The sequence below is a fragment of the Oncorhynchus gorbuscha genome, linkage group LG09 (assembly GCF_021184085.1).
Source record: "Oncorhynchus gorbuscha isolate QuinsamMale2020 ecotype Even-year linkage group LG09, OgorEven_v1.0, whole genome shotgun sequence".
Classification (NCBI taxonomy): Eukaryota; Metazoa; Chordata; class Actinopteri; order Salmoniformes; family Salmonidae; genus Oncorhynchus; species Oncorhynchus gorbuscha.
The window spans coordinates 42,528,849-42,556,138 of NC_060181.1; the positions used below are offsets into that span (position 1 = coordinate 42,528,849).

At 41.5% G+C, this 27,290-nt stretch overlaps 1 protein-coding gene across 1 annotated transcript; it reads right to left on the reverse strand.

Annotated features, from left to right (window-relative positions):
• Positions 1–2,787: 2,787 nt before the first annotated feature.
• cratb (carnitine O-acetyltransferase b) lies at positions 2,788–26,192 on the reverse strand. Its single transcript, XM_046362455.1, is given in 16 exon segments — positions 2,788–4,017; positions 6,308–6,445; positions 6,537–6,599; positions 7,676–7,811; positions 8,433–8,555; positions 10,340–10,459; positions 10,639–10,739; positions 10,958–11,045; positions 11,238–11,328; positions 12,615–12,789; positions 14,137–14,290; positions 14,577–14,630; positions 18,418–18,536; positions 18,762–18,836; positions 18,838–18,992; positions 25,708–26,192. Coding segments are annotated over 15 exon segments (1,770 nt in total). The 5' UTR covers positions 18,967–18,992; positions 25,708–26,192; the 3' UTR covers positions 2,788–3,813.
• Positions 26,193–27,290: the final 1,098 nt, after the last annotated feature.

Here is a 27,290-nt window from a genome sequence, read left to right on the forward strand (position 1 = left end):
CATGGTTAGCAGATGTTCATGCAAGTGTAGCGAAATGCTTGTGCTTCTAGTTCCGACAATGCAGTAATAACCAACGAGTAATCTAACTAACAATTCCAAAACTACTACCTTATACACACAAGTGTAAAGGGATAAAGAATATGTACATAAAGATATATGAATGAGTAATGGTACAGAGCGGCATAGGCAAGATGCAGTAGATGGTATATATATATATATGCCATTTAGCAGACGCTTTTATCCAAAGCGACTTACAGTCATGTGTGCATACATTCTACGTATGGGTGGTCCCGGGGATCGAATCCACTACCCTGGCGTTACAAGCGCCATGCTCTACCAACTAAGCTACACAGGACCACGAGTACAGTATATACATATGAGATGAGTATGTAAACAAAGTGGCATAGTTTAGTGGCTAGTGATACATGCATTACATAAAGATGCAGTAGATGATATAGAGTACAGTATATACGTATACATATGAGAATGACACACCTACTTATTCAAGGGTTTTCTTTATTTTGACTATTTCCTGGTCGAATTGCTGCAAAGAAACCACCAGTGGTGAAAAAAGTACCCAATTTTCATACTTGAGTAAAAGTAAAGATACCTTAATTAAAAGAAAATGACTCAAGTAAAAGTAAAAGTCACCCAATAAAATACTACTAAAAGTATGTGGTTTTAAACGTACTTAAGATTCAAAAGTAAAATTATAAATAATTTTAAAAGTCTTATATTAAGCCAACCAGACAACACAATTTTCTTGTTCTTTAAATTTACGGATAGCCAGTGTCACAGTTCAACACTCAGAGATAATTTACAAACGAAGCATTTGTGTTTATTAAGTCCACCAGATCAGAGGCAGGAGGGATGACCAGGGATGTTCTCTTGATAAGTGCATGAATTAGACAATTTTCCTGTCCTGCTAAGCATTCCAAATGTACTTTGGGGTGTCAGAGAAAATGTAAGGAGTAAAAAATACATAATTTTCTTTAGGAATGTAGTGGAGTAAAAGTAGTCAAAAATATAAATAGCAAAGTACAGATACTGAAAAAAATGACTTAAGTAGTACTTAAAAGTATTTTTTACTTAAGTACTTCACACCACTGGAAACCACTACAAAAGGACACCAATAAAAAGAAACTTGTTTGGGTCAAGAAACACGAGCAATTGGACAGTCCAAATGAGACGCAGAGCTGGTGAACGGATGATCTCTGCATGTGTGGTTCTCACCGTGAAGCATGGAGGAGGTGTGATGTTGTGGGGGTGCTTTGCTGCTTACACTGTTGGGGATTTATTTAGAATTCAAGGCACACTTAACCAGCATGGCTGCCACAGCATTCTGCAGCAATATGCCATCCCATCTGGTTTGAGCTTAGTGGGACTATCATTTTTTTAAAAACACAACAATGACCCAACACACCTCCAGGCTGTCTAAGGGCTATTTGACCAAGAAGGAGAGTGAGGGAGTGTTGCATCAGATGACCTGGCATCCACAATCACCTGACCTCAGCCCAATTGAGATGGTTTGGGATGAGTTGTACCGCAAAGTGAAGGAAAAGCACTCAACAAGTGCTCAGCATATGTGGGAACTCCTTCAAGACTGTTGGAAAAGCATTCCTCGTGAAGCTGGTTGAGAGAATGCCAAGCGTGTGCAAAGCTGTCATTACGGCAAAGGGAGGCTACTTTGAAGAATCTAAAATATATTTTGATTTGTTGAACACCGTTTTGGTTACTACATGATTCCATGTGTTATTTCATAGTTGATGTCTATTATTCTACAATGTAAAAAAATAGTAAAATAAAGAAAAAATCCTTGAACGAGTCCAAACTTTTGACTGGTACTGTATGTATATTATATCTAACCCACATACGACTAAGCAAAATAGACCACTAAATGAACTGACTCCAGAAGATAAATAGCAATATGCAAGAACACTATAGTTGAGTTACAGTAATAGGCAATCAAGAAATGTCTGAGAAAGGAATTCTAAATACAAGTGTATTTAATTACTTTGTAAAATGAATGAATTCACACACAAGGCATAAAGCTTAAGTTACAAGGCAATACTGACATTAACAAAGCATATATACTGAACAAAAATGTAAATGGAACATGTAACAATGAATGTAGTGAGTTAACAGTTCACATAAGGAAATCAGACAATTGGATTAATTCATTAGGCCCTAATGACTGGGCAGGGGTGCAGCCATGGGTGGGCCTGGCCAGGCCCACCCACTGGGGAACCAAGACCTGCCAATCAGAAGGAGTTTTTCCCCACAAAAGGGCTTTATTGAAGACAGAAATACTTGAGTTTCATCAGCAGTCCGGGTGGCTGGTCTTAGACGATCCTGCAAGTGAAGAAGCCAGATGTGGAGGTCCTGGGCTGGCGAGGTTACGCGTGGTTTGCAGTTGTGAGGCCAGTTGGACTTACTGCCAAATTCTTTAAAAAACATTTGAGGCGGCTTATGGTAGAGAAATTAACATTACATTCTCTGGCAACAGCTCTTGTGGACAGTCCTGCAGTCAGCATGCCAATTGCACGCTCCCTCAACTTGAGACATCTGTGGCATTGTGTTGTGTGACAAAACTGCACACATTGGTGGCCTTTTATTGTTCCCAGCACAAGGTGCACCTGTGTAATGATCATGCTGCTTAATTATCTTCTTGATAAGCCACACCTGTCACGTGGATAGATTATCTTGGCAAAGGAGAAATGCTCACAAACAGGGAAGTAATTAAATTTGTGGCCAAAATTTGAGCAAAATAAGCTTTTGTGCATATGGAACATTTCTGGGATCTTTAATTTCAGCCCAACACTTTACATGTTGCGTTTATATTTTTGCTCAGTATAGAAAGCACCAGTTATCCTCAGAGAAGAAGTTTGATAAAATAATAATACTATAGTATCCATGTTTGGTATTAATCACACATTCAATAGTGAGTCCTCTGAATACTCAGAGAGATGTACATTTTCTCCCCTCAGAGGGGGTATGGCTGACTAGTCCTTGGTTATTGTCCTTTCCTTGTGTTCCTGGACAATTTGCCATGCAGGTCCAGGTGATAGAGAGCACATAAATTAGGGCTGAACCTGCATGAGTTTACTAACAAAACTGGACAAGCTGGGTCATGAATAGAGCTCGGCTGAACCAAATTGCAGGATTTCATTCCTTACAAAAGCACAGGAAGAAACACAGAACTTATGTGCATCCAGGGAGAGCGCAACAGTACTCAGAGCTCCAGCTATATGCAGATACAGGCATAGTTTGTTAACATTTGGTCTTTTTTCAGGAATCTGCCCACAAAATGAAAAGTAATAGACAGACTGGATGGTTGACCGACATTCTCATTGGACTGCCAAAGCATTTGCAGCAAACAAGATTCCAAATGGCATACAAAACACAGATGGTATTAGATAACATACAGTGAAATCTATTTAGTCGCCGGTCAATAAAGCATTACAAACCTCTAGCCAGACAAACCTAGCTTATTAAGTAGTCTGCTATGGCCTTAAAAAGTAGGGACATAAAACAGTTCTAACAATAGTATTCATTTGCCCTTAAGTACAAACAGTAACATAAACCTAGCAGCAAATCAAGCTAATGCTAGCACATACAACAAAGGCCAAATATTCCTTTTTAATCAAAGCATTAGCACCTCAGACGTTGTTCATTTAAGTCCTGGATTTTATTCATTAGGGCACATAACTGAAAAAGTTAAGAAACATGAGCATTTCTTATCGGACAATAGCTGGTTTTCTTATATTTGTTGCCTAATGAATACACATTCCTGTTGTGTCAGATAGCACAGCACTATACAGTAGGCTGCAGTAGCTCCTGGAGCTTGCAGAGGGTGCTGTGCAGTGTGGCAGCCAGTGTCTCAGCCTGGGTTTCCTCACAGCAGTTGAAGGCTGTTACGGAGAAGTGGACATGGTCCGACTGGGGGTTGTAGCACACAGCATATCCGTCTGGGACGAGAGGTCCGAAACACATTACACTGTCCGTGTTTGCAGGCACCTAGTGTAAGGGGTTTAATATAGTTGAGAAGTTGGGGAGAAGAGAAGGAAGACAGGGTATAAAGTTACTTTCACATATGTGGCAAAATAAAAGCATTTTTTACAGATCAAATAATTTACTTTAAATTGGTTTGCACAATAGTTCCCTAAATGTGTGTCTTGCAAACATTTCTGAACATGGTACCCACAAGACGATAGGTGTTAACCAATAAATAAATTGCCAAACATCAGGTAAAAGCCTTAAAAAATATATATATATATATGACACATACACTTGCAGATCTGCAACTTGTTTAGCAACTTTATAACTCAGCCCTACTCCAGTACCGTGGACACTATTCTGGTAAAAGGGCTCAATCACAAAGCTTTACACCACTCCAGCCGACGCTTGGCATCGCGCATGGTGATCTTGTGCTTGTGTGTAGCTGCTCGGAAATGGAAACCCATTTCATGAAGCTTGGTAGTGAGTGTTGCAACCGAGGACCAATTATTTGTACGCGCTGTGTGCTTTAGCACTCGGCCGTCCCGTTCTGTGAGCTTGTGTGGCATACCACTTCGTGGCTGAGCAGTTGTTGCTCCTAGACGTTTCCAGTTCAAAATAACAGCACTTGAAGTTGACCAGGCCAGCTCTAGCGGGGCAGAAATTTGACAAACTGACTTGTTGGAAAGGTGGCATCCTATGATGGTGCCACATTGAACATCACTGAGCTCTTCAACAGTAAGGCAATTCTACTGCCAACGTTTGTCTATGGAGATTGCATGGCTTTGTGCTTGAGTTTATATACCCATCAGCAATGGGTGTGGCCAAAATGGCCGAATCCACTAATTTGAATGGGTGTTCTTTATTTTTGCTATTTTCTACATTGTAGAATAATAGTGAAGACATCACAACTGAAATAATACATATGGAATCATGCAGTAACCAAAAATCATAGCATTCAACCAATCAAAATATGTTCTATATTTGATATTCTTCAAAGTAGCCACCCTTTGCCTTGACGACAGCTTTTCACACTTGGCATTCTAGGTATCTAAACTTTGGACTGGTATTTTATTTATATTTATATATATTTTTTCAAGCAAACATTTTGCTGGGTATTTGTTTGGCGGCCAGGACTGCTTGGCCCTCTTCCAGGGGACCCTTATTCATGCGGCTCTCTGCACTGGTCGTGACCTAGTTCACCTGCAAACAAAGATATTTATCAACATCTTCAATGTCTGGGTTCGGGAGTTGAGGGGGAGGGCATGTGCTGGGAGCGCAACTCCAGAGAGGGGATTGAGCGGCCACGCCTGAGTCCAATTCAAACATTACTGACGTAGGAGATGATTGTGTTAAAATAAACATCTCACTTCTAAAAGTTCATATTCTGTTAACTCAAACCCAAATAATGCTGTTGACTCATCCTATACTCAAACTTGTACCTCAAACAGATGCTTGCTCTTTCTTCAGAGATGATGTCATGCTCCTGAGGAGAATGAACTGGCCAATCAGCAGTCTATTTGCGCTAATATTTTTAATTTAGAGATATACGCCCACACCATTCTGGGGGAACAGGCATGGGTCTCCGGGAGGGAGGGGTTGGCTCCTTCACTATGGAGGCCGGTAGCCTAGTGGCTAGAGCGTTGGGCCAGTAACCAATAGGTTTCTGGATTGAATCCCCGAGCTGACAAGGTAAAAATCTGTCGTTCTGCCCCTGAGCAAGGCAGTTAATCCACTGCCCCCCCCCCCCGGCACCGAAGATGTGGATGTCGATTAAGGCAGCACGCCACACCTCTCTGATTCAGGAGGGGTTGGGTTAAATGGGGAAGACACATTTCAGTTGTACAACTGACTAGATATCCCCCCTTTCCCAATGATTGCTTATGGCAGTATGAAAGAAGTCCTTTTTGAGAATTTATGTTACACCTCCACCTTTCCTCTCCCCACCTGAAGAATGAAATGATGTCATATCATTAATGAAAACCATACAAATATTTAACTTTAAAAAACAATTCACTCAGCCGATACCCAATTAAGAATGAATATGCATAGCCCATTCATTCAAATGAATTTATTACATGAATGACTTGAATACAATGACAAATGCCTGATGTAAACAGGATTACCTGTTGACTTTGATAAACTACAAGTGCACACAAAAACACCATACTAAACTACATGTAAAGAGAGAGGGACACAGACCCGATATAATATTGCATTATCCGACACTCACCTTTAGATTACATAATTATATCCGGTCATTGGAATGAATGTTGCAATCTTGTCCACTTCCAATGGAGTTGTACTTTACCTGTCCCGTTCTCAGTTTCCAGTGGGTGGCCAGCCCATAAGCGGTGTCCATGAACAGTCTGGGCACGCTCAGTCCCTCCTCGATGGCCTGAAGCTTTAAGCCCAGCAGGTGGCGGTCGATGGATTGTCCTTTGAGCGCCTAATTTAGAAAAAGGTCAGAAGTAATTAGATGACAGAAAAGTTAAACAAATTACTGAGACGATGGCAGCAGAAGCATTGGGTGTAGTCACCTGATCAGTTAGAGTGACGTAGGTCTCTATGGCCTCTCTGAGTAATTCAAGCTTTGCCTCTCTCTGCAACACACAAATAGAGCATCAAGACGCATCAACAATGTCAATTAATAGAAACCCCCTGTAAAGCTGCCATGTATTGTTGGCTTTATTAATAACTTCAAGTAGGTTGCTTTTCTCAGCCACCCACGAAACAAGAGATTGATAAGGGCGAAGGCACAACACAAACCCCCATTAAAGCTAAACTCCTAACGATTTGTAAATCACCGTGTCCATTTGGGATAATACAACAGACTTACTGCAAACAAAAACTTCTCTAATCACCTGTGGTGGCGAAATGGGCTTTTGAGATCATTGTCAGTGCACATTTGTTGATATTCCTTGCTAGTTTGTAAGTTATTTACCCAGTTATCGCTCATTTATGGTCAGCAAACAGGGTTCGTACGGTCATAAAAATCCTGGAAAAGCCATGGTTTGTCACCTGCGTATGTCGGTGCGAGTGGGCCGGAGGAGAGAGACATAGCAACATAATAATGATAAAAACAGGCTAACTAGATATTGTGTTGCCTGGAAAGTTGTCAGTAATTAATGTCATTGTCATGTCCTAAAAAAAATGTTTCACAGGCACGCAATTGACAAACGGGTGCGTTACCAATGCTACATACTCATGTTGTAAAACCATCTCTCAAGCACTCGATATTGGGACTTGAGAAATAAACCTGACACGGTTGAAAAGCTGTGATTCCCCTGTAATCAACATTGTTAAAAATATTCTTCAAATGAGCCTAAAAGACAAATAACTCACATTCTGTCAATTAGATCTCTGGAATATTTTAGCCTTACAAGATTATAGATAAACATCTAATAGTTACCTTGCCTTGAAGTAGCCTACCTTAGTCATTTGATCCCTAATTCATTGAATGAGGGAATTATTTTATAAAGAAAGTATTTGGTTGTAATATTTTATATAGGCTACTAAGGGTGGCCAACCATCCTCCAGGAGAGCCTTAAAGGGTTCGTGTTGTATTTTGAGACAGGCTTGAATATGCAAAGAAGCCAACAGGCAGAGGGTAGCCTACACTTTGGTCTGATTCTCTATGGTAATAATAATTTATTTTATTTAGTAAAATGCTTCTCACCGAGATAGAGGGGTCATCAAAGGTAAGCACAAACTTGAGCATTTGATTGGTGGGAGAGCGGATGTAGTCTGTGCGCCCCCCTCGAAACATCCTCTGGGAGGCAATGTCACAGGAGGCACAAACCTCATTGTGAACTCTGATGGAGAAAAGGAGAAATGGGAGAGCAGGGGTGCGTTCAGTTTGCTTTAACATTTGCGGTGTTGCGTGACGTTTTGAACTGAATGACACGTTTCCCCAAAATGGTGTGCACCGTTCATCAATAACCTGTAAAGTATGCTTGCTCCCTTTTCGTGGGTGCGGCCTTATCAATCTGGATGTGACCATCTGAAATAGCAAAACTCGTGCAGCACACCATATGTATGGTAACTGCCCTCTGGGCCACCATAATCACAATGTTTTTTTCAACTGGTCATTCAGTACAGTACCGTTTCAGTTGAATTCAACATTGCAAACAGTTCTGTTGTACTGAACGCAACGCAAGTATTGAATTTGGACACAGTGATTGTTGTTAATCAAAACTCATTTACAAAATTGAAAATGCAGATATTCCAGTCAGAATTGGCTGCCAAGAATATTTATTGTCCCATTTATTAACCACGAGAATATAATGCTTCTTGTGTGAAAATGTACTAGCATGTCTAGGAAAATCAGTACCACAGTTTGAAAACATGAACTGCACACATCATTTCCTTATTATTGCATTCGGTATCCTAGTTTGAGGCTGAATGCCCTTTGCAAGTGATTCCTATGAGCTCACTTGTAGTAGGCCAGCTGCAGTGCCACCTGGATGAAGGCGTTGGGACTCAGGTTGTGCTGTTTGGGCAACTCCTTCCCAAACCTCTGGAAGTTGAAGCAGCGGATATCCAGGTCGTTGATCAGTCTGGGGGGTGGAGACAAATTCATACTCCATTAATAAAGCATCAGATTACAATGAATCGAACTGATCAGCTCTCTTGTTCAGACAATTTATGAATACAGGCCCAGGTTAGTTGTTGAATTCAAATTATAAAGATGACTCTATGACTCTTCACTCCGTTGGGATAGAAATGTATCGACAGTTGTCAGTTTAGCCACAGGATGGCAGCAAATGTGCTGAACCCAGGTAAACACAGCCAGCTCAGATCACAAACAATTACTTAAAATAGAATGAGTAGGTCAGAAGGCAACAAAGCCTTACTCTGCTGACCGTGTTTTGTCAAGGTTACATCAACACTTAGGGCAGCTAATCGTGTTTACACTCCTCCATTTGCTTTGGTCCATGTCACTTTCATTTCAGCTGAGTCGTGTTGAAGTTCATAGCAAAGCAAACATAGACTACACAGAGGCCGGGTGCTTCTTATCTTTGTCATTGTAGTACTGTATCACCAACTACACTTATGCACTCAGTGTTAGGAATGTAGTCGGAGGTGTGGTGAACCAGTCAGTATGCGCACCATATAAAAATTCTGTGCGTCAATCTAATGAAAATTTTAAAAATCCCCATCAAAATCTGTCAGTTTAAGCTATTGATTGTTTTTTTTCTGTATGGGCTGCGTGTCAATCCAGCACTATCTCGCACTTCAACATCTGAGGTGGAAAGTGGCAGAGCTACAGAGCTGTTTGTCAGACCAGAAGACATCACGAAAATCGGTCTTCACGGAAAACAGTTTGGCCTACTAACTAATATGTAAAATAAAAGCAATGCTTTTTACCAATTTTTCTCCCCAATTTCGTGATAGCCAATTGGTAGTTAGTCATGTTCCATCGCTGCAACTCCCGTACGGACTCGGGAGAAGCGAAGGTTCGAGAGTCATGCATCTTCCGAAACACGACCCTGCCAAGCCGCACTGCTTCTTGACACACTGCTCGCTTAACCCGGAAGCCAGCTGCACCAATGTGTCGGAGGAAACAGCGTACAACTGGTGACCGAAGTCAGCGTGCATGCGCCCGGCCTGCCACAGAGTCGCTAGAGCCCAAAGGGATAAGAACAAACCCTCCCATAACCCGGACGACGCTGGGCCAATTGTGCGCCACCTCATGCGTCTCCTGGTCACGACCGACTGCAACACATCCTGGAATCGAACCTGCGCCTGTAGTGACAACTTAGACCGCTGCGCCGCTTGGGGGCCTGGTGTGTTCTCCTTTTGACTCCTTCCGCATATTTGCAATCAAATGACAGAATTTTCCTAACTCGGTTTCCAACGGACATGGTACTGATTTCAAAACTCAGTCCTCCAGAAAGTGTAGAGCATTAGCAAAACTTTTGCAGTTCTTTGTGATATCTTTCAAAAAAGAAGCACTAGAAAGGATTACCTACACATACTGAGCAGCTCATGTTAAAGACAGAAGCGCGCTACATGGCAGACCAATCCGAATTCATCTCTCTGCATGTCCAGCCCATCATTGCTAGCGGGAAGGTTCCTGACATTTTCCATGGCTACAACAACTAGGCTTGTAATTTCCCAATTGTATTTGTATTTACAGATGGCATACAAGTTTGTTATTAAAAAAGCATTTAGATAAAAATAAAAGTACGTTCAAATGCATCTCCTGTGTAGTGACGCACGACAAATGCCTGGTTTCCTGAAATGAGTCACATATTTAGACCAAATAAAGACTATGATATATAATAACACAAGAGTAATGAAACAATCCATGACAAATGCATAGGGTATGCAAACTCACATATCAAGGTTTTGCTTGGCATGCTCGATATCTCGCTTAATCTCAAGGTCAATGTTGAAGTAAAGCTTCTTGGGCATCTGAAGTGGGATCAAAGGGGTTTTCTTTGGGTCCGGTTTCTTACTGCAGAGAGAAGAACGAGGGTAAATGTTAATTGGCATTGTGTGTTTTTTTATCAACTGACTTCAACTTCAAGTATTTTGAAATCATAAAAAACTGACGTGAATACCGTATACATACAGTATGTAATTGCGCAAGTAATGCAGCAAAAGTAGATAAGACCCTCCCCTGTCTCATCTCACCAGTATTGTAGAATGTGATCCAGAAGAGTGGCTATTGGTGGACCTTCAGCCGTGGCCTGCTCATACAGAAGCCCCCATGAGCCATCCTCACCCACCACAAACTACAAGAGGAGGAGGAATAGTGGAAGAGAAAGGTAACTAATTAGTTTACCAACAATTGTTGCTCAGTCCATTATCATTTATGTTTATTGATTTATTTTTATTTCAGTGTTATACAGCATTTGGTGCCCAGCCCATATGGACTTTTCAATACACTTTTCATCAATTATGGGATCTATGACTGGTTGGGTCATTTGGATAATTCTACTGCTCCACTCACCTGCAGTGTTTTGTCAAACCAACGATTGCCGCTGTTCGAGTGTGTCCCGCCCCCATGCAGGATTTGAGCTGCCATACGACTAGAGTACCTGTCAGTCAAAGTAACAGAGAACTTCATTGATTACTGATGCGTTTTGGATTATTCAATTTAATTAGTCATGAAGTCCCTGGTGTGTCAAACATAACTGAGCAAAAAGTATTCAGACTGTACAGCAACTTGCATTCAATTTGAAAAAAAAATTGTAAGACAGGCTGAGAGAAAAAAATATTGTGGCTCATACTTATCATCTGAGACCCTCATGACTGGAGAGTCCAGACACAAGGTGAAAAGTCCCTTCTCAATTGCTCGCACTGACTCCTTGTTCAATTTATCTGGGTAAGGAAAAGAGGGAGAGCATGAAAAAAAAGGTTACGAGGTAAAGCACTCCTTACTGAAGATAACAATAATTTATGACTTCAGAGACGTAGCGACCAATGTTCCCTCTAATGTTTTTCACCACTGAGCAAATTTCAGGTCTGCTGAGCGTGAACGTAGTGAAAATTCTTTGCAACTTCCAGCGCGTGTTTACTGTGAACACTGAGGCTGTACCTGCTTTTAGTTACAGTTTTAACAGTGGCCAAGTTGGCTACTGTTGCCATTTGATCATAATGTGGGCCTACCATCAAAAACAACCGAGAAAATGCATCCCATAACATTTTAACATGGAAATAGCTGTTCTATCATTCAGCCTTACATTCCAAGAGACTTTTGAAAAAACATGCAGGGTTTAACATTAACCTGTTTATCCACTTGTCCTTCAGACAAGGAGGTGACTGAAAATCGTTGCGTTATTTGATGCAAGAAACCACTTTACAAAATACAATGTCTTATTATTATTATTATACCCTCTGCCTGTTGGCTACAAAGCTTATTCAAGCCTGTCTTAAAATACAACACGGCCCCTTTAAGACAAAAAAAAGCTCTTTACCAGACTTTCTTTTCAGATGTCTAGAAATGTACACGTTTTGTGCTCTTATAGGAAGCAATCACTCCCCCACTGCTGACTACAAATGATGTATAACTGAGCTAATAACTCACTAACTAGCAAAAGATATGAACAAAATGTGCACATGATCTCAAAACAACCACATCTACTCACAAACCCAGCTGTAAACACAGTCCAGTACAAAATAAATGGCACAGATCCACACGGGCCTACTGCAGCTCTGATCAGTTACGCCCACCAGTCTCTGTAGATTAATAAGGACTGAGTAGTGCGCAATGTAATCCTACTCCGAAGCATTCTGCATCCAGCAAAATATCTTGCATAGTTAAGTTGTTTCACTAAGTTGCATTGAAAGTGACTAATATTGCATTGATTCTATCACAATTGACACTGTAAAGGGAAACATTGGTGGTGTTAACAGGGGAAACTCTAGGAAGTTGAGTGAAGTTCAATCTCGTGGGTCTTTCCGTGGGCTGATATTTCATCTGTGCTCTGCACGGCAGTCACTGGGAGCTGCGTGGCATTTTCGGGGTTACTGCGCGCCCGTGCGGACATACTAGCAACATGTATTTGAAAACAGTGTGATCCTCTGCGTCACACGCCCTGGAACGTCCCATACTCTGGGTATGTTTATGGGTATGTATAGTATAATGCTGTGTCTATCGTGTCTACCTTTAAGCAGGCGACTGTAGGCCTGGCCCCAGGTTTGGCGGTGCTCGCTGGTCAGAATGCCCATTGGCTCCTTGTCAGTCTTCCAGGACTCAGCCCTGATTCGCAGAAGCTGGGCGTGGATCTGGCTCTCTGTCATCCGAGAGCCATCACTATTGTATACGTCCATCTGAAAGAACTGGGCAGGACAGAATAGAGAATTGAACTGTGATGTGGAAAAGCTAATCCATGCTTTTGTCACTTCAAGGTTAGATTACTGCAATGCCCTACTTTCAAGCTGCCCGGATATGGCACTAGGCCTAAATAAACTTCAGTAAGTGCAGAATACAGCTGCTAGAATATTGACTAGAACCAAATAATTCCATCAAATTATTCCTCTGGCTAATGAGGTGGGGAGATCTTCATGGACTATACTCTGCCTTTGTTTTCAGGGTAGTAAGAGAGTGGCCTGTTGATATTCCTTAAGTGGTGTGTAGGCTGTTCCTTAAGTGGTGATTCAAAGTAGCCTAGACAAAAATCTGACCATAGAAACGCGGAGGCAATTATTTTAGACTTCCACATGCCATTTAAACCAGTTGCCCATTTGTCATGTTCTATTGATTTTCAAATCAACTTTCTTTCATTGTCCAGTGGCCAAAGGCACAATAGTCATACTAGCAAACCATGCTAGTTGTTGCATCTTTAGATCTCCCTTTCTAAATGTCTAATGGATATTTTCATCTATGTGACATAAAACCTGCGTGCATACACAGTGCACTTTTGACAGTGTTTTCCAGCTAATTACATTATGAAACAAACATTTGCGCATAGCTAAACTTATGTGAATAATAGTTGACCAACATTCAAATGTCCAACGCCACAAACCTGGTCTTAGGCATGCTTTCACTAACTCCCCTCCCGTAGGATTTGGGCCCTAGGACCGTGCCTCAGGACTACCTAGCTTGACGATTTATAGCTGTCCCAGTCCCAGTTATTATATATTTTTAGTCTGGAATTAGGAGGCCCGAAAAAACCCTTAGGGCTTTTTCTATGCAGAAAATGCTCTGCCCTCTATTGCCACCATGAATATTATTTGACCCGGCTGGTCATCTATGAATATTTCAATGTCTTGAATTACTTTTAAACGTTAACGTACTCTTAAATGCACTCTTAAATCTATACCCAGCACAGCCAGAAGAGGACAAGCCACCCATCGCTCTGAGCCTTCTAGGGAGTTTATCCTAGCCATTTTGCTTGTGAGTGTGCATTGCTTGCTCTAAGGGGTTTGAGGCTAGGTATCTGTAAAGCACTTTGACAACTGCTGTTGTAAAAAGGGCTTAATAAAATACATTTGATTGGGTAAGTCGCTCTGGATAAGAGCGTCTGCTAAATGACTTAAATGGAAATGTAATGTATCATTGCCATGTTTATTAGTCTGTAATATGGGATCAATTGGAGCTGTCCCCTTCGCTCTGTGTAGCAGCTCTCATCTTGAAAAAAAAAGACGTTAAATCCTCTTCTGATGCATACTGTGGGTCAAGCTCACCTGGTAGTTCCTCACCACTGTGATGTGGCGGGCACGGCTGTGATGGGTGATAGTGTCGTGTTTGCGGCCTGGGATCCGACAGGATGAGAAGAGGAGGGGAAAGAGCTCCATACAGAGTGGCTGGCCCCGCATATACTCCACTGGCAAACGGCCACTGAGATACAGAGACAGAGAGAGCATACAGATACAGTTACTGACAGTATCCCGTAATAAATGTAGACTGGGTATATAAACCAAAGCATACAGGCCAACACAGAGATAAAAGGTTAAAACCCTAAAATAGCTGTGAGAGTTTCTGCAACCTAGGATACAAATATTGATATGGTTCACCATTTGGTGAAACATGACTTGGAAAAACTGGTCAGTAATATGTAGCTAATATTAAGGCTTCAGGTCTAAGACGGCGTATATGTAGAGCACAATCGTGAAATGGCACTTACTTGTCTACTACATTTTTGAAATCGAGTGCAGCAGCAATCAGCTTGGATGCAAACCTGGGTCGACACAAAAGATGTTAGAGAACGGCCCAGACAGAGTACTGTTTGTTCAATGCAAATCAAACTTCACCTTGCAACATACTACTTTGTGCATTATCATAAAATGGGGGTGGAACTGTTCAAAGTTCCTCATATTTCCTACAGCTATAGATAGGATATAGATGTATGAAATAACATTCAGAAAGTATTCAAACCCCCTGACTTGCAAACATTTTGTTACGTTACAGCCTTATTCTAAAATGGATTCAATAGTTTCTTTTCCCTTTATCAATCTACACACAATACCCCTTAGTGACAATGCAAAAAACAGGTTTAGACATTTTTGCAAGTGTTTATTTACTCAGTACTTTGTTGAAGCACCTTTGGCAGCAATTACAGCCTTGAGTCTTCTTGGGTATGACGCTACAAGCATGGCACACCTGTATTTGGGGAGTTTCCTCCCATTATTCTCTGCAGATCCTTTCGAGCTCGGTCAGGTTGGATGGGGAGCGTCGCTGCACAGCTTTTTTCAGGTCTCTCCAGAGATGTTCGATCAGGTTCAAGTCCGGGCTCTGGCTAGGCCACTCAAGGACTTTCAGAGACTTGTCCCGAAGCCACTCCTGCGTTGTCTTGGCTGTGTGTTTAGTGTTGTTGTCCTGTTGGAAGGTGAGCCTTTGCTCCAGTCTGAGGTCCTGAGCGCTCTGGAGCAGGTTTTAAATCAAGGATCTCGCTGTACTTTGCTCCGTTCATCTTTCCCTCGATCCTGCCAAGTCTCCAAGTCCCTGCCGCTGAAAAACATCCCCACAGCATGATGCTGCCACCGCCATGCTTCACCGTATGGATGGTGCCAGGTTTCCTCCAGACATTACGCTTGGCATTCAGGCCAAAAAGTTCAATCTTGGTTTCATCAGACAAGAGAATCCTGTTTCATGGTCTGAGAGTCCTTTAGGTGCCTTTTGGCAAACTCCAAGCGGGCTGTCATGTGCCTTTTCCTGAAGAGTGGCTTATGTCTAGCCCAGTGGTTCTTAACCTTGTTGGAGGTACTGAACCCCACCAGTTTCATATGTGCATTCACCGAACCCTTCTTAATTGGAAAAATACAATGATTTTTTCAATTTCAAAACATAGGTATATATTTGGCTGGTGCACAAAATGAACCGTGCATCAACATCACTGTGTTCAAAGAACAAAATCATCAAAACATGATTTTCACATAAAAACAAAAACATAATAATGAATATTTACTGCAAATCAGTGTCACTTCTGCTGTTGCCTTTCAGAGACCAGTTCAGAAATGTGCGGCTTCACCTTGGCAAGTGCCACTCTCATGTCATTTTCATGTCATTTTCGCAACAAAGTCTGTTCCTTTTCCTCGTTTTTATGTCCAGCATCCTCGGAAAGGATTGCTCGCAAAGATATGTTGTAACAAACGGTATGAAAATCTCCAGAGCTTTCTTAGCAATAACAGGGTACGTTACCATTTGTTGACACCAAAACGTTGAAAGCGTTGTTGTTCTGAAGAGTTGTTGTTGAACCTGGCTCTGCTGAATTTCAATGATTTCATCAAGGTATTCATCATTGACATCTGTTGTCTCAACACTAAACGTGAACGGCTGTCTCGCCCATGCTGGATATGACTCTTGTAGGGAAGTATCCGTCGAGAGACTTTGCAAGCTCATCGTGGCAATTGCTTGCTTCAGTTCCGCGGGTACAGAATTGTCTCCGATTCCAGATACATCTTCGATCTTACTTACACAGTCGTCCAGCAGGGGAAAGTTTGCAAAGTTATTGTTCTCTGTTCGGCGTTTCCATAACGGTAGCTTTTTTAAAAAATCCTTCTGGTTTTCCTCCGCTTCGATGATGTTGACTCCACCGCCCTGCATCTTTTGATTGAGATGATTGAGAGCTGCGAAGATATCAGCCATGTACGCTAAAATGAGAATGAACTCAGAATTTGTGAAGCAATCTGCATGACAATGTTGGTGCTCTTACAAAAACAGGGCTAATTCCACACGCACGGCAAAAACACGATTCAGCACCTGTCCCCAGGATAACCACCGAACGTTAGAATGGTATAGAAGTACCTCGAATTCAGAGGCCATTTCTTTACACAGCTCACTGAAGATGCGATGCCGCAGAGCACTAGTTCGCACATAGTTCACGCATTCCACTACAATTTTTAATACTTCTGCCAGTTTTGGAGGCAAGGTTATTGTTGCCAACGCATGCCAGTGCAGAATACAATGCGTAACAATGATGTGTGTGCATCGGCTTTCACTAGCGCACCAAAACCAGTCTCTCTTCCCAGCATGATTGGAGCTCCGTCCGAAAAAACTGCAGAAACCATATCCCACGAAAGATTGCTGTCTTTGAAGAAGTCATCCACACGTTTCTTCACATCGGCTGCCTTAGTTGTTGTAAGAGGCTTACAAAATAAAAAAAATCTTCCTTTATTACGTCGTCTTTCACATAGCGCACGAATACAGCAAGCTGGCTTAGATTGGAAACGTCTGTGGTCTCGTCGAGTTGAAGGCTGAATTTTGCCGGGCTTGAAATCAGATCTGCAATTACTTGAGCCAAGATGTCTTTGCTCATGTCCTCTATTCTGTCGCTGAAGGTGTCATTTGAAAGAGGAATTTGGGATAACTTAACTTCAGCCTCTTTTCCCAGCATGATATTCGCCATCACCAACACAGCTGTTTTTATGAGTGTTTCACCAATGGTGTGTGGTTTGCCCTGCTTTGCGACCAGGTAAGCAACTTCGTACGATGCTGTGAGGATCGGTTTGTTGATGGGTACAAAGCCGAGAACATTAAGAAAGAAATCACAAGACGTTACATCACGACAGTCACAAGTCGACTACTGAGCGCACCAAATTCCCTGCAGCACAGATAGGCCAAGCAATGTAGCGTGATCACCTGCAGCCAATGATGGCCAAGCGGAGCGTGTCATCACGAATCACATGAATCGGATGTGTGTCTTGACCTCCGCCGAACCCCTGAGACTGACTCACCGAACCCCTGGGGTTCGATCGAACCCAGGTTAAGAACCACTGGTCTAGCCACTCTAGCATAAAGGCCTGATTGGTGGATTGCTGCAGAGATGGTTGTCTTTCTGGAAGGTTCTCCCATCTCCACAGAGGAACTCTGGAGCTCTGTCAGAGTGACCATTGGGTTCTTGGTCACCTCCTTGATCAAGGCCCTTCTCCCCTGATTGCTCAGTTTGGCTGGGTGGCCAGCTCTAGGAAGAGTCTTGAAGGTTCCAAACTTCTTCCATTTGAGAATGATGGAGGCCACCATGTTCTTGGGGACCTTCAATGCTGCAGAAATGTTTCTCCAGATCTGTGCCTCGACACAATCCTGTCTCGGAGCTCTACGGACAGTTCCTTCGACCTCATGGCTTACTTTTTGCTCTGACATGCACGGTCAACTCTGGGACCTTATATAGACAGGTGTGCGCCTTTCCAAATCAAGTCCAATCAATTGAATTTACCACAGGTGGACTCCAATTAACAGGGTGAACCCGAGCACAATATTGCATCTCATAGCAAACGGTCTGAAAACGTATGTAAATACAATCGTTTTTGATTTAAAACCACCTGTCTGCAGTTGGACCGACAAAGTTGTTCTCACTCTGTACTCAGCAAATCCACAGGTACAAATGCTGAGTGAGTGTACAACATCATCCAACCAGATCATGTCAACACTGGTGACTGTGTACATTCAGCAAACCAGCCTACTCCTCTAGTATCTCACAGGCACATAGTGCATACAGGTATGCCAGTATGTTGCTGACTGGCACTCACACAAGCTGGCCCCTCCAGTCTGAGAAGTCCCGCTTGGGCAGGGAGATGGCCGGGTTAGAATGCACGGGCAGGGGCTGTCTGCTCTCCAGGTACGCCCACTGCACCCACCAGTCAGATATCTACAGTAGAGGACAGGGGAAAGGACAACAGCAAAACAACTATCAATCATGCAGTACAGTTCAGAAAGGAGGGCAGCTGTGGAAAGAGTGAAACTCAAATTAGCACCATGCATTGTGGGTACTATAAAGTGTCATCCAAAATCACGCACTCCACTGATATTTTCTTATCTCAGTCTATTTATGTCGGTTACAAATTGTGCATAATTTCCCACATTGTTTGCATACCCAATTGTTGGAGTGTCTAGCTCGTCTCTCTAGTCCCTCTTGAAGTTGCGGACCGAGTCCCCCCCTCTCCGCAAAACTTTTGGATATTCTTGCGGGTGTGGACAAGCTCTTCTTCAGGTATCAGGGGCTCCAGGGCTCGTAGGTACCCCTGCAGAGTCTGGGCCAGCGGGGCACCGGCTGGGCGGGCACCAAGGAGGAGAAGCATCTCTCCTGGCTGGATCCAGACACAACCTACATGTATGTCCAGATAAACAATGTTGAGTAATACGATGAGTTGATATTTGAACAACAGTTAAGTTTCAACATTTGTTATTTGGGTCACCCAGGGGTATTTCGGGGTCACCCACCTAGGGACAGTAGGATCTGGAAAAACTCCATTTGATTCGTACTAACGGTCATTGTGTACGTTACCCTACGTTGTCAACGTTGCATTCTAGGCGCTAGCTCAAAAACCCAACATTAGCATGAATTACGTGAATAAGAAGCACATGACAAATATTTTCCAAGATGTGAAATAAACTTGTTCTCTGTAATATCGTAGATCTTTGAAATCGTGACATTATGTCCTTTCGAGGGAAAATAGGTAGGTTTCTCGACTAATGCTGCATTCACAACATCTTGTAATTTGGTAAATACCAGCATATGACTGGGAAATATCCACTTGAACGCTCCTCCAACTGTAATTACTAGAAGGAAACTCGTCCATCCTCACCGTGCTCCAAGGTATATCAAGCCTTTTGTTTATATACTCAAAGCTCCATTAGTAGCTTATTTAACTGGGAGTCTGTCAGGTACTCAGCAGGAAGGTCTGATTTAACTATTATTGAAACAAGACCTTGATGGAAAAAAACTGGAGGCCTCTTACACTTCAATGTTGCGATGCAAAAATACTAGCAAAATGCATAGCACTCAGAATTAAAAAAGGTTTCTACCACGTATTGTTCATCCTGATTAGACAGGTTTTTAACATGGACGATATATTGGAGATAATCTACGATAACTACTAGAAATACACGAATATGAAACATCTAAGAAGCCAAGCCTGGTATTCATAGAAGATTTTGAAATGGTCATCAAAATTATAGCTATTAAAATCAGATCAAATAACAGAGGATTAGAATCCAAGATTTAAAAACAAAGGTGTCCATGTACGCCGATGACTCAAGCTTTATATTAAGTCTGCAAGCTAGAACCCTGCAATGTCTCAAGGAAAATCTAGATACATAATATGGTCCAGCGAGGCCAGAAAATTTATCGGATCTTTAAAAAATGTATTTAAAAACTTTTACATTACCCTGCAGTTTACCTATAAAATGGGCTGACGGTGAAGTAGACATACTTGGTACTCATAGCACATACAGTTGAAGTCGAAAGTTTACATACACTTAGGTTGGAGTCATTAAAACTAGTCTTTTTCAATCACTGCGCAAATGTCTTTTTAACAAAACTATAGTTTTGGCAAGTTGGTTAAGACATCTACTTGTAATTTTTCCAACAATTTTTTACAGACATATTATTTCACTGTATCACAATTCCAGTGGGTCAGAAGTTGACTGTGCCTTTAAACAACTTGGAAAATTCCAGAAAATTATTTGGCTTTAGAAGCTTCTGAAAGGCAATTTGAGTCAATTGGAGGTGTACCTGTGGATGTTTTTCAAGGGCTACCTTCAAACTCAGTGCCTCTTTGCTTTACATCACGGGAAAAACAAAAATAAATCAGCCAAGACCCCAGAAGAAAAAAATAAGGTCTCCACAAGTCTGGTTCATCCTTGAGAGCAATTTCAAAACACCTGAAGGTACCACGTTCATCTGTACAAACAATAGTACACAAGTATAAACACCATGGGACCACGCAGCCGGCATACCGCTCAGGAAGGAGACGCGTTCTGTCTCCTAGAGATGAACGTACTTTGGTGCGAAATGTGCAAATCAATCCCAGATCAGCAAAGGACCTTGTGAAGATGCTGGAGGAAACAGGTACAAGAGTATCTATATCCACAGTAAAACGAGTCCTATATCGACATAACCCGAAAGGCCACTCAGCAAAGAAGAAGCCACTGCTCCAAAACCGCCATAAAAAACCCAGACTACGGTTTGCAACTGCACACGAAGATGTGCAAAGATCGTACTTTTTGGAGAATTGTCCTCTGGTCTGATGAAACAAAAATAGAACTGTTTGGCCATAATGCCCATCGTTATGTTTGGAGGAAAAAGGGGGAGGCTTGCAAGCCGAAGAACACCATCCCAACCGTGAAGCTCTAGGGTGGCAGCATCATTTTGTTGGGGTGCTTTGCTGCAGGAGGGGCTGGTGCACTTCACAAAATATAATAATTTTTACTAGGATTAAATGTCAGGAATTGTGGAAAAAAGACAGTTTAAATGCATTTGGCTAAGGTGTATGTAAACTTCCAACTTCAACTGTACATACATACATACATACATACATACATACATACATACATACATACATACATACATACATACATACATACATACATACATACATACATACATACATACATACATACATACATACATATGCACACATGACTGTAAGTCGCTTTGGATAAAAGCTTCTGCTAAATGGCATATATTATTATTATTATTATATTACATACATACATACATACATACATACATACATACATACATACATACATACATACATACATACATACATACATACATACATACATACATACATACATACATACATACATACATACATACATACATACATACATACATACATACATACATACATACATAAAACAAGCTCTCCACAATGAATTTCAATAGAAAACTAGTCAAAATAGACAAGATCCTATAACCATGGAGAGGTAAATAGCTATCTATTTATGGGAAATTACCCTGATTAACTCCTTAGTCTGGTTGGGTTGAGATTATTAAATATAAAAGCACTAAACCACTCTCTAAAAGCTTTACTTGAACCCAAAATGGTTCTCAAGTAGATTACTAAGAAAAGCTCATCCATTGTTTAAAAATGACTCATTTTGGATGGAACAAATATTACAACAAATATTATGGTTGAACTGAAATGTGTTGGTTGATAAATTACCTGTACTTATGGAAAACATGTTTGAAAGGGGTATTTTGTTTTTTACATGATATTGTAAATTGGAACGGTAGAGTTGTGTCTTTCATGGAGCTGTCGGAATTGTATGGGAAGGTGTGCTCAATCCAAGATGGATTACAGCATAACCCCAAAAAATGGAGGCAGCATGTGGCAGTGGGAGGTAGGGAACTTGTTTGTCTGCCCAATATAAAGGATCTGAGGAACAAAAATAACAAATAGGAAAGTATACCAGTTTCAGTTGAGGACCAGGACGTTAACAGCTGTGCCATACAGATTGCAAAATAGCTGGGAAGATATTTATGATGTAACGATTCCATGGCACAGGGTGTATGAGTAAAACGCTGCAAGACTCAAGACTCGTGCTTTTCAGCTAAAATCATTGTACAGAATTCTTGCCACCAACAAAATGTTGATAATTGGGGCATACAACCATCGCAGCTCTGCAGATTTTGTTGTGAAGATACAGAATCAATAGACCATTTGTTCTGGTATTGCCCTCAAGTAGAGTTAGCATAAAGTTAATATTAGATTGACCCTAGAAATAGAATTGTTGGGAGATCTGGAGAGACCTGGTCAGTCAAATACTTTTACTAAGAGTATTAGTAATTATCTTCAACTCGCAGTCTGGATTCCAATCGATTAGATAGACCCTAACAATCAATTTGAATCTATCAATTCCCCCATTCCATATATCACCAGTAGTATATTTACCATTAATTCCTATGATCTAAATCTACAATGTTTGTTTGGTTATGGTAATGTCTGTTAATGAACTCAAAATGTTATTATTCCAGTCTTTTATCGTTCTCATTGTAGGAGTAGACACTTTGTTTGCAGAGCGCACAACCTATGCTGCACTTGTGAGAACCAAGTTTGTTTTATTTCATTATATTTACAAGTTCTGTCATCTTACAGTCTTTCCAGCGCTTGATAACCACTCAGTGTGAAAGGGGAAAAAGTCATACTCTGATCCAGTAGAAACGCCATACAAATAGGCCTACCGGATGAATTCTTATCCCTTGAGCAAATAGCCTACAGCTGTGTCTGTCCCGAGCTCACTGTGGGTCCAGAATATTTTATTCAATGTGGCAAGTTTGGTAGCACCAGCTTGACTCAAGCCCAGAAGTAGCCAATGTGATTTATCAGGATATTTTTACAGTGCAAATAGGCAATCCATCCATTTTTGAGATAAGACAATACCCATGGACAGTTCAATGGAATCTCCTCATTGATTTTCCCCATCTCCTCATTTCTTAAAGTAATTGAGTGTCCTGTCAGTGAAAATCATATTCTGTTTTAACTCCTACCCAAATATTGTTATTGATTCATCCTATACTCGTATCAGTGGCCAAAGCATAAATTGGAGAGAAGGAATAAAAAATACAAAAATAAAAACACTTTAAAAAACACCTCAAAAATGCTTGCCACACCAACAAACTATCACGGTCCAAACACACCAACAGTCATGAACAGGGCATGACAACACCTTTTCCCCCTCAGGAGATTTGGCATGGGTCCCCAGATCCTCAAAGGGTTATACAGCTGCACCATCGAGAGCATCCTGACCGGTTGCATCCCCGCCTTGTAAGGCAGATGCTCAGCATCTGACCGTAAGGCGCTACAGAGGGTAGTGCGTACAGCCCAGTACGCACTACCAACCGAACTACATGTACAAATTACCTAGGATAACCTGTACCCCCACACGTTGACTTGGTACCGGTACCACCTGTATATAGCCTTGTTATACACTGCTCAAAAAAATAAAGGGAACACTTAAACAACACAATGTAACTCCATGAGGGTAGTATGAGGGCCCGACGTCCACAGATGGGGGTTGTGCTTACAGCCCAACACCGTGCCTGACGTTTGGCATTTGCCAGAGAACACCAAGATTGGCAAATTCGCCACTGGCACCCTGTGCTCTTCACAGATGAAAGCAGGTTCACACTGAGCACATGTGACAGACGTGACAGTCTGGAGACGCCGTGGAGAACGTTCTGCTGAATGCAAAATCCTCCAGCATGACCGGTTTGGTGGTGGGTCAGTCATGGTGTGGGGTGGCATTTCTTTGGGGGGGGGGTGCACAGCCCTCCATGTGCTCGCCAGAGGTAGCCTGACTGCCATTAGGATCCTCAGACCCCTAGGATCCTCAGACCCCTTGTGAGACCATGTGCTGGTGTGGTTGGCCCTGGGTTCCTCCTAATGCAAGACAATGCTTGACCTCATGTGGCTGGAGTGTGTCAGCAGTTCCTGCAAGAGGAAGGCATTGATGCTATGGACTGGCCCGCCCGTTCCCCAGGCCTGAATCCAATTGAGCACATCTGGAACATCATGTCTCGCTCCATCCACCAAGCCAAGTTGCACCACAGACTGTCCAGGAGTTGGCGGATGCCTTAGTCCAGGTCTGGGAGGAGATCCCTCAGGAGACCATCCGCCACCTCATCAGGAGCATGCCCAGGCGTTGTAGAGAGGTCATACAGGCACGTGGAGGCCACACACACTACTGAGCATCATTTGGACTTGTTTTAAGGACATTACATCAAAGTTGGATCAGCCTAATGATGTAAATATATCACTAGCCACTTTAAACAATGCTATCTTATATAATGTTACTTACCCTACATTATTCATCTCATATGCATATGCATATGTATATACTGTACTCTACATCATCGACTGCATATTATTATTATTATCTTTATGTAATACATGTATCACTAGCCACTTTAACTATGCCACTTTGTTTACTTTGTCTACACACTCATCTCATATGTATATACTGTACTCGATACCATCTACTGTATGCTGCTCTGTACCATCACTCATTCATATATCCTTATGTACATATTCCTTATCCCCTTACACTGTGTATAAGACAGTAGTTTTGGAATTGTTAGTTAGATTACTTGTTGGTTATCACTGCATTGTCGGAACTAGAAGCACAAGCATTTCGCTACACTCGCCATAACATATGCTAACCATGTGTATGTGACAAATCAAATTTGATTTGATTTGAGCCTGTAGTGTGGTTTTCCACTTTAATTTTGAGTGTTAATTCTGACTCCAAATCCAGACCTCCATGGGTTGATACATTTTTGTGTGGTTTTGTTGTCAGCACATTCAGTTATGTAAAGAAAAAAGTATTTAATAAGAATATGTCATTCATTCAGATCTAGGATGTGTTATTTTAGTGTTCCATTTATTTTTTTGAGCAGTGTAGTTACTTCTTACTTTAGTTTATTTGGTGAATATTTTCTTGACTATTCTTGAACTGCATTGTTGCTTAAGGGCTTGTAAAAAGCATTTCACGGTTAGGTCTACACCTGTTGTAGTCAGCACATGTGACAAAAACGTTTGATTTGAAATACCAGTTGGAGGCATTCACATGCTTTGAACTAGTTGAGAAACTAAAAGTACAGCTATCATGCTTGTAAACAAATTAATTAACAAATTGTTGCATTTAACTGCAGAAAAGTAATTTCCTTAGTAGATGGGAGAAGAGCGTTCATGTGGATTTTTCGAGGACGTATGTGGTAAATACCACCTTTCCACTTGGTCATGAACACAGCATAAATACATTTTTTATGGGAAGGAAAACTAACTAATTTTGTAATTAATTAATTATAGGTAATTTTCCATAGACATCTGGACAGTTTAAAATATCTCTGGTAAGATGCAGAAAAATAAGGGCGTTCGAGTGATGTGCCAATCAAAACATGACCAGCCAGAACATACCTAAATAGGAAGTCTAAGTATGTATGGGGGAGGTTCCCCATACCAAAACAACCTCCAAATGCCACAGTATTACAATTTAAAAGGGTTTAACTATTCAGATAGCTTACGACTCACCCTAGACAGCCAAACTCTGCATGTTCTCGCAGTTATTTTTCTCAAAATCATCTCAACTCACGAGCCACTCCTTTACTGGATCAAAGGCGCGAAATTTCTTGAACAAGTGACCGAGAAAGTGTTTTGGAAAAAATATCTAGTGTACACTTTTCCTAAGTAGATAACCTGCTCAAATGTAGCCAGCTATCTAACTTGCTAACGACAAATGACAGGAGAGTTTTCTTCGAGTCCTTGCATAAATTTTGGGGTGTCAAAGACTTTGTTATTGTCCAACTGGTAAAAAGTTATCGTTCCAGGTTTGGAAACTTTGACGGGCTTTGACATGGCAGAAAATGGCAAACGCCAGCGGTCACGGTCCCTACAGAGCAGTGGTGAGAAATCTTGGGACTTTCGCAAAGAATTCAGATTAATTTCTGTAGCTAAAATAACACAGCTAAATCGACACGTGTCCAATGTTTCCGTAAGCCAAACCCAAAGAGCTCCTACAGAACAATGAGACAGATATTTCAGCGGATGTATAAATGTGAAGCATCCGCTTGGCGTTTCCACTCCATACCAAATATGGTAGTAAAAGGATTGGAACGAGATGGATTTTGGCTGACATTCTGCAAATGTTGTAATCGATGAAACATTTGATTTCAATACAGTTACGTTCCCAAAACTAAAATATGCTATGAAAAGAGTGGACTACGATTTGTAGACTTCACCCTTTGCCAAAAATTTTTTTAACTCGCGTTGTTGCACAAAGGTGAATTGAGTTATTGCACACGCGCACTTCAGGATAGGCGTTTCCTAACGGACATATGCAGATGTATGCTAGAACACGGCAATGGGATCACGCTAGCTCGTGCTTTGCTCTGCCCACCTACTTGCTTGTTCTGCCCGCTATGACTCATTTGTTCCCATTGGAAATGACAGGCTGTGGTCTATCTTGCTTTACTTACAAAATCTTTGAAGCTACTCACACGTTTTACTGCTTCTTCTTCTTCTTCTGTGGATTTTATATGGCGGTTGGCAACCAACTTTAAGGTGCATTACCGCCTCCAACTGGACTGTAAGTGTGGCTCAGAGAATGTTCTTCTTATTCGGTGGTGTTATAGGAATAACTACACCCAACTATGGTGTATTGACGCCCCCAAATGTATGGGGTAACACCTATGACTTTTAACATTAATAGTAAGCTTATCCTGGCGTGACGTTTTGATAACTGTGTAAATATCATTAGGACAAGGTGACTTTTATCAATATATTTGCCTATATTTACCCCCCCCCCCCAAATGAAATGCTAACTACTATTATGGCTATCATAAAGAACTACAAATACCACAATGAACTACAAATGCACGACTCCAACACCACCATTAAGTTTTGCCGATGACACATCAGTGTTCAGTTAACTAGCCTACCTGGTTAAATAAAGGTGAAAAAAATAAAAATAAGACTGAATATCTAATCAAATGGCTGCCCAGAATATTTGCATTGCCCCCTCTTTTTATGCTGCTGCTACTCTCTGTTATTATCTATGCATAAGTCACTTTAATAACTCAATACACAGCATCAGTAATCCAGTGTGTATATACATA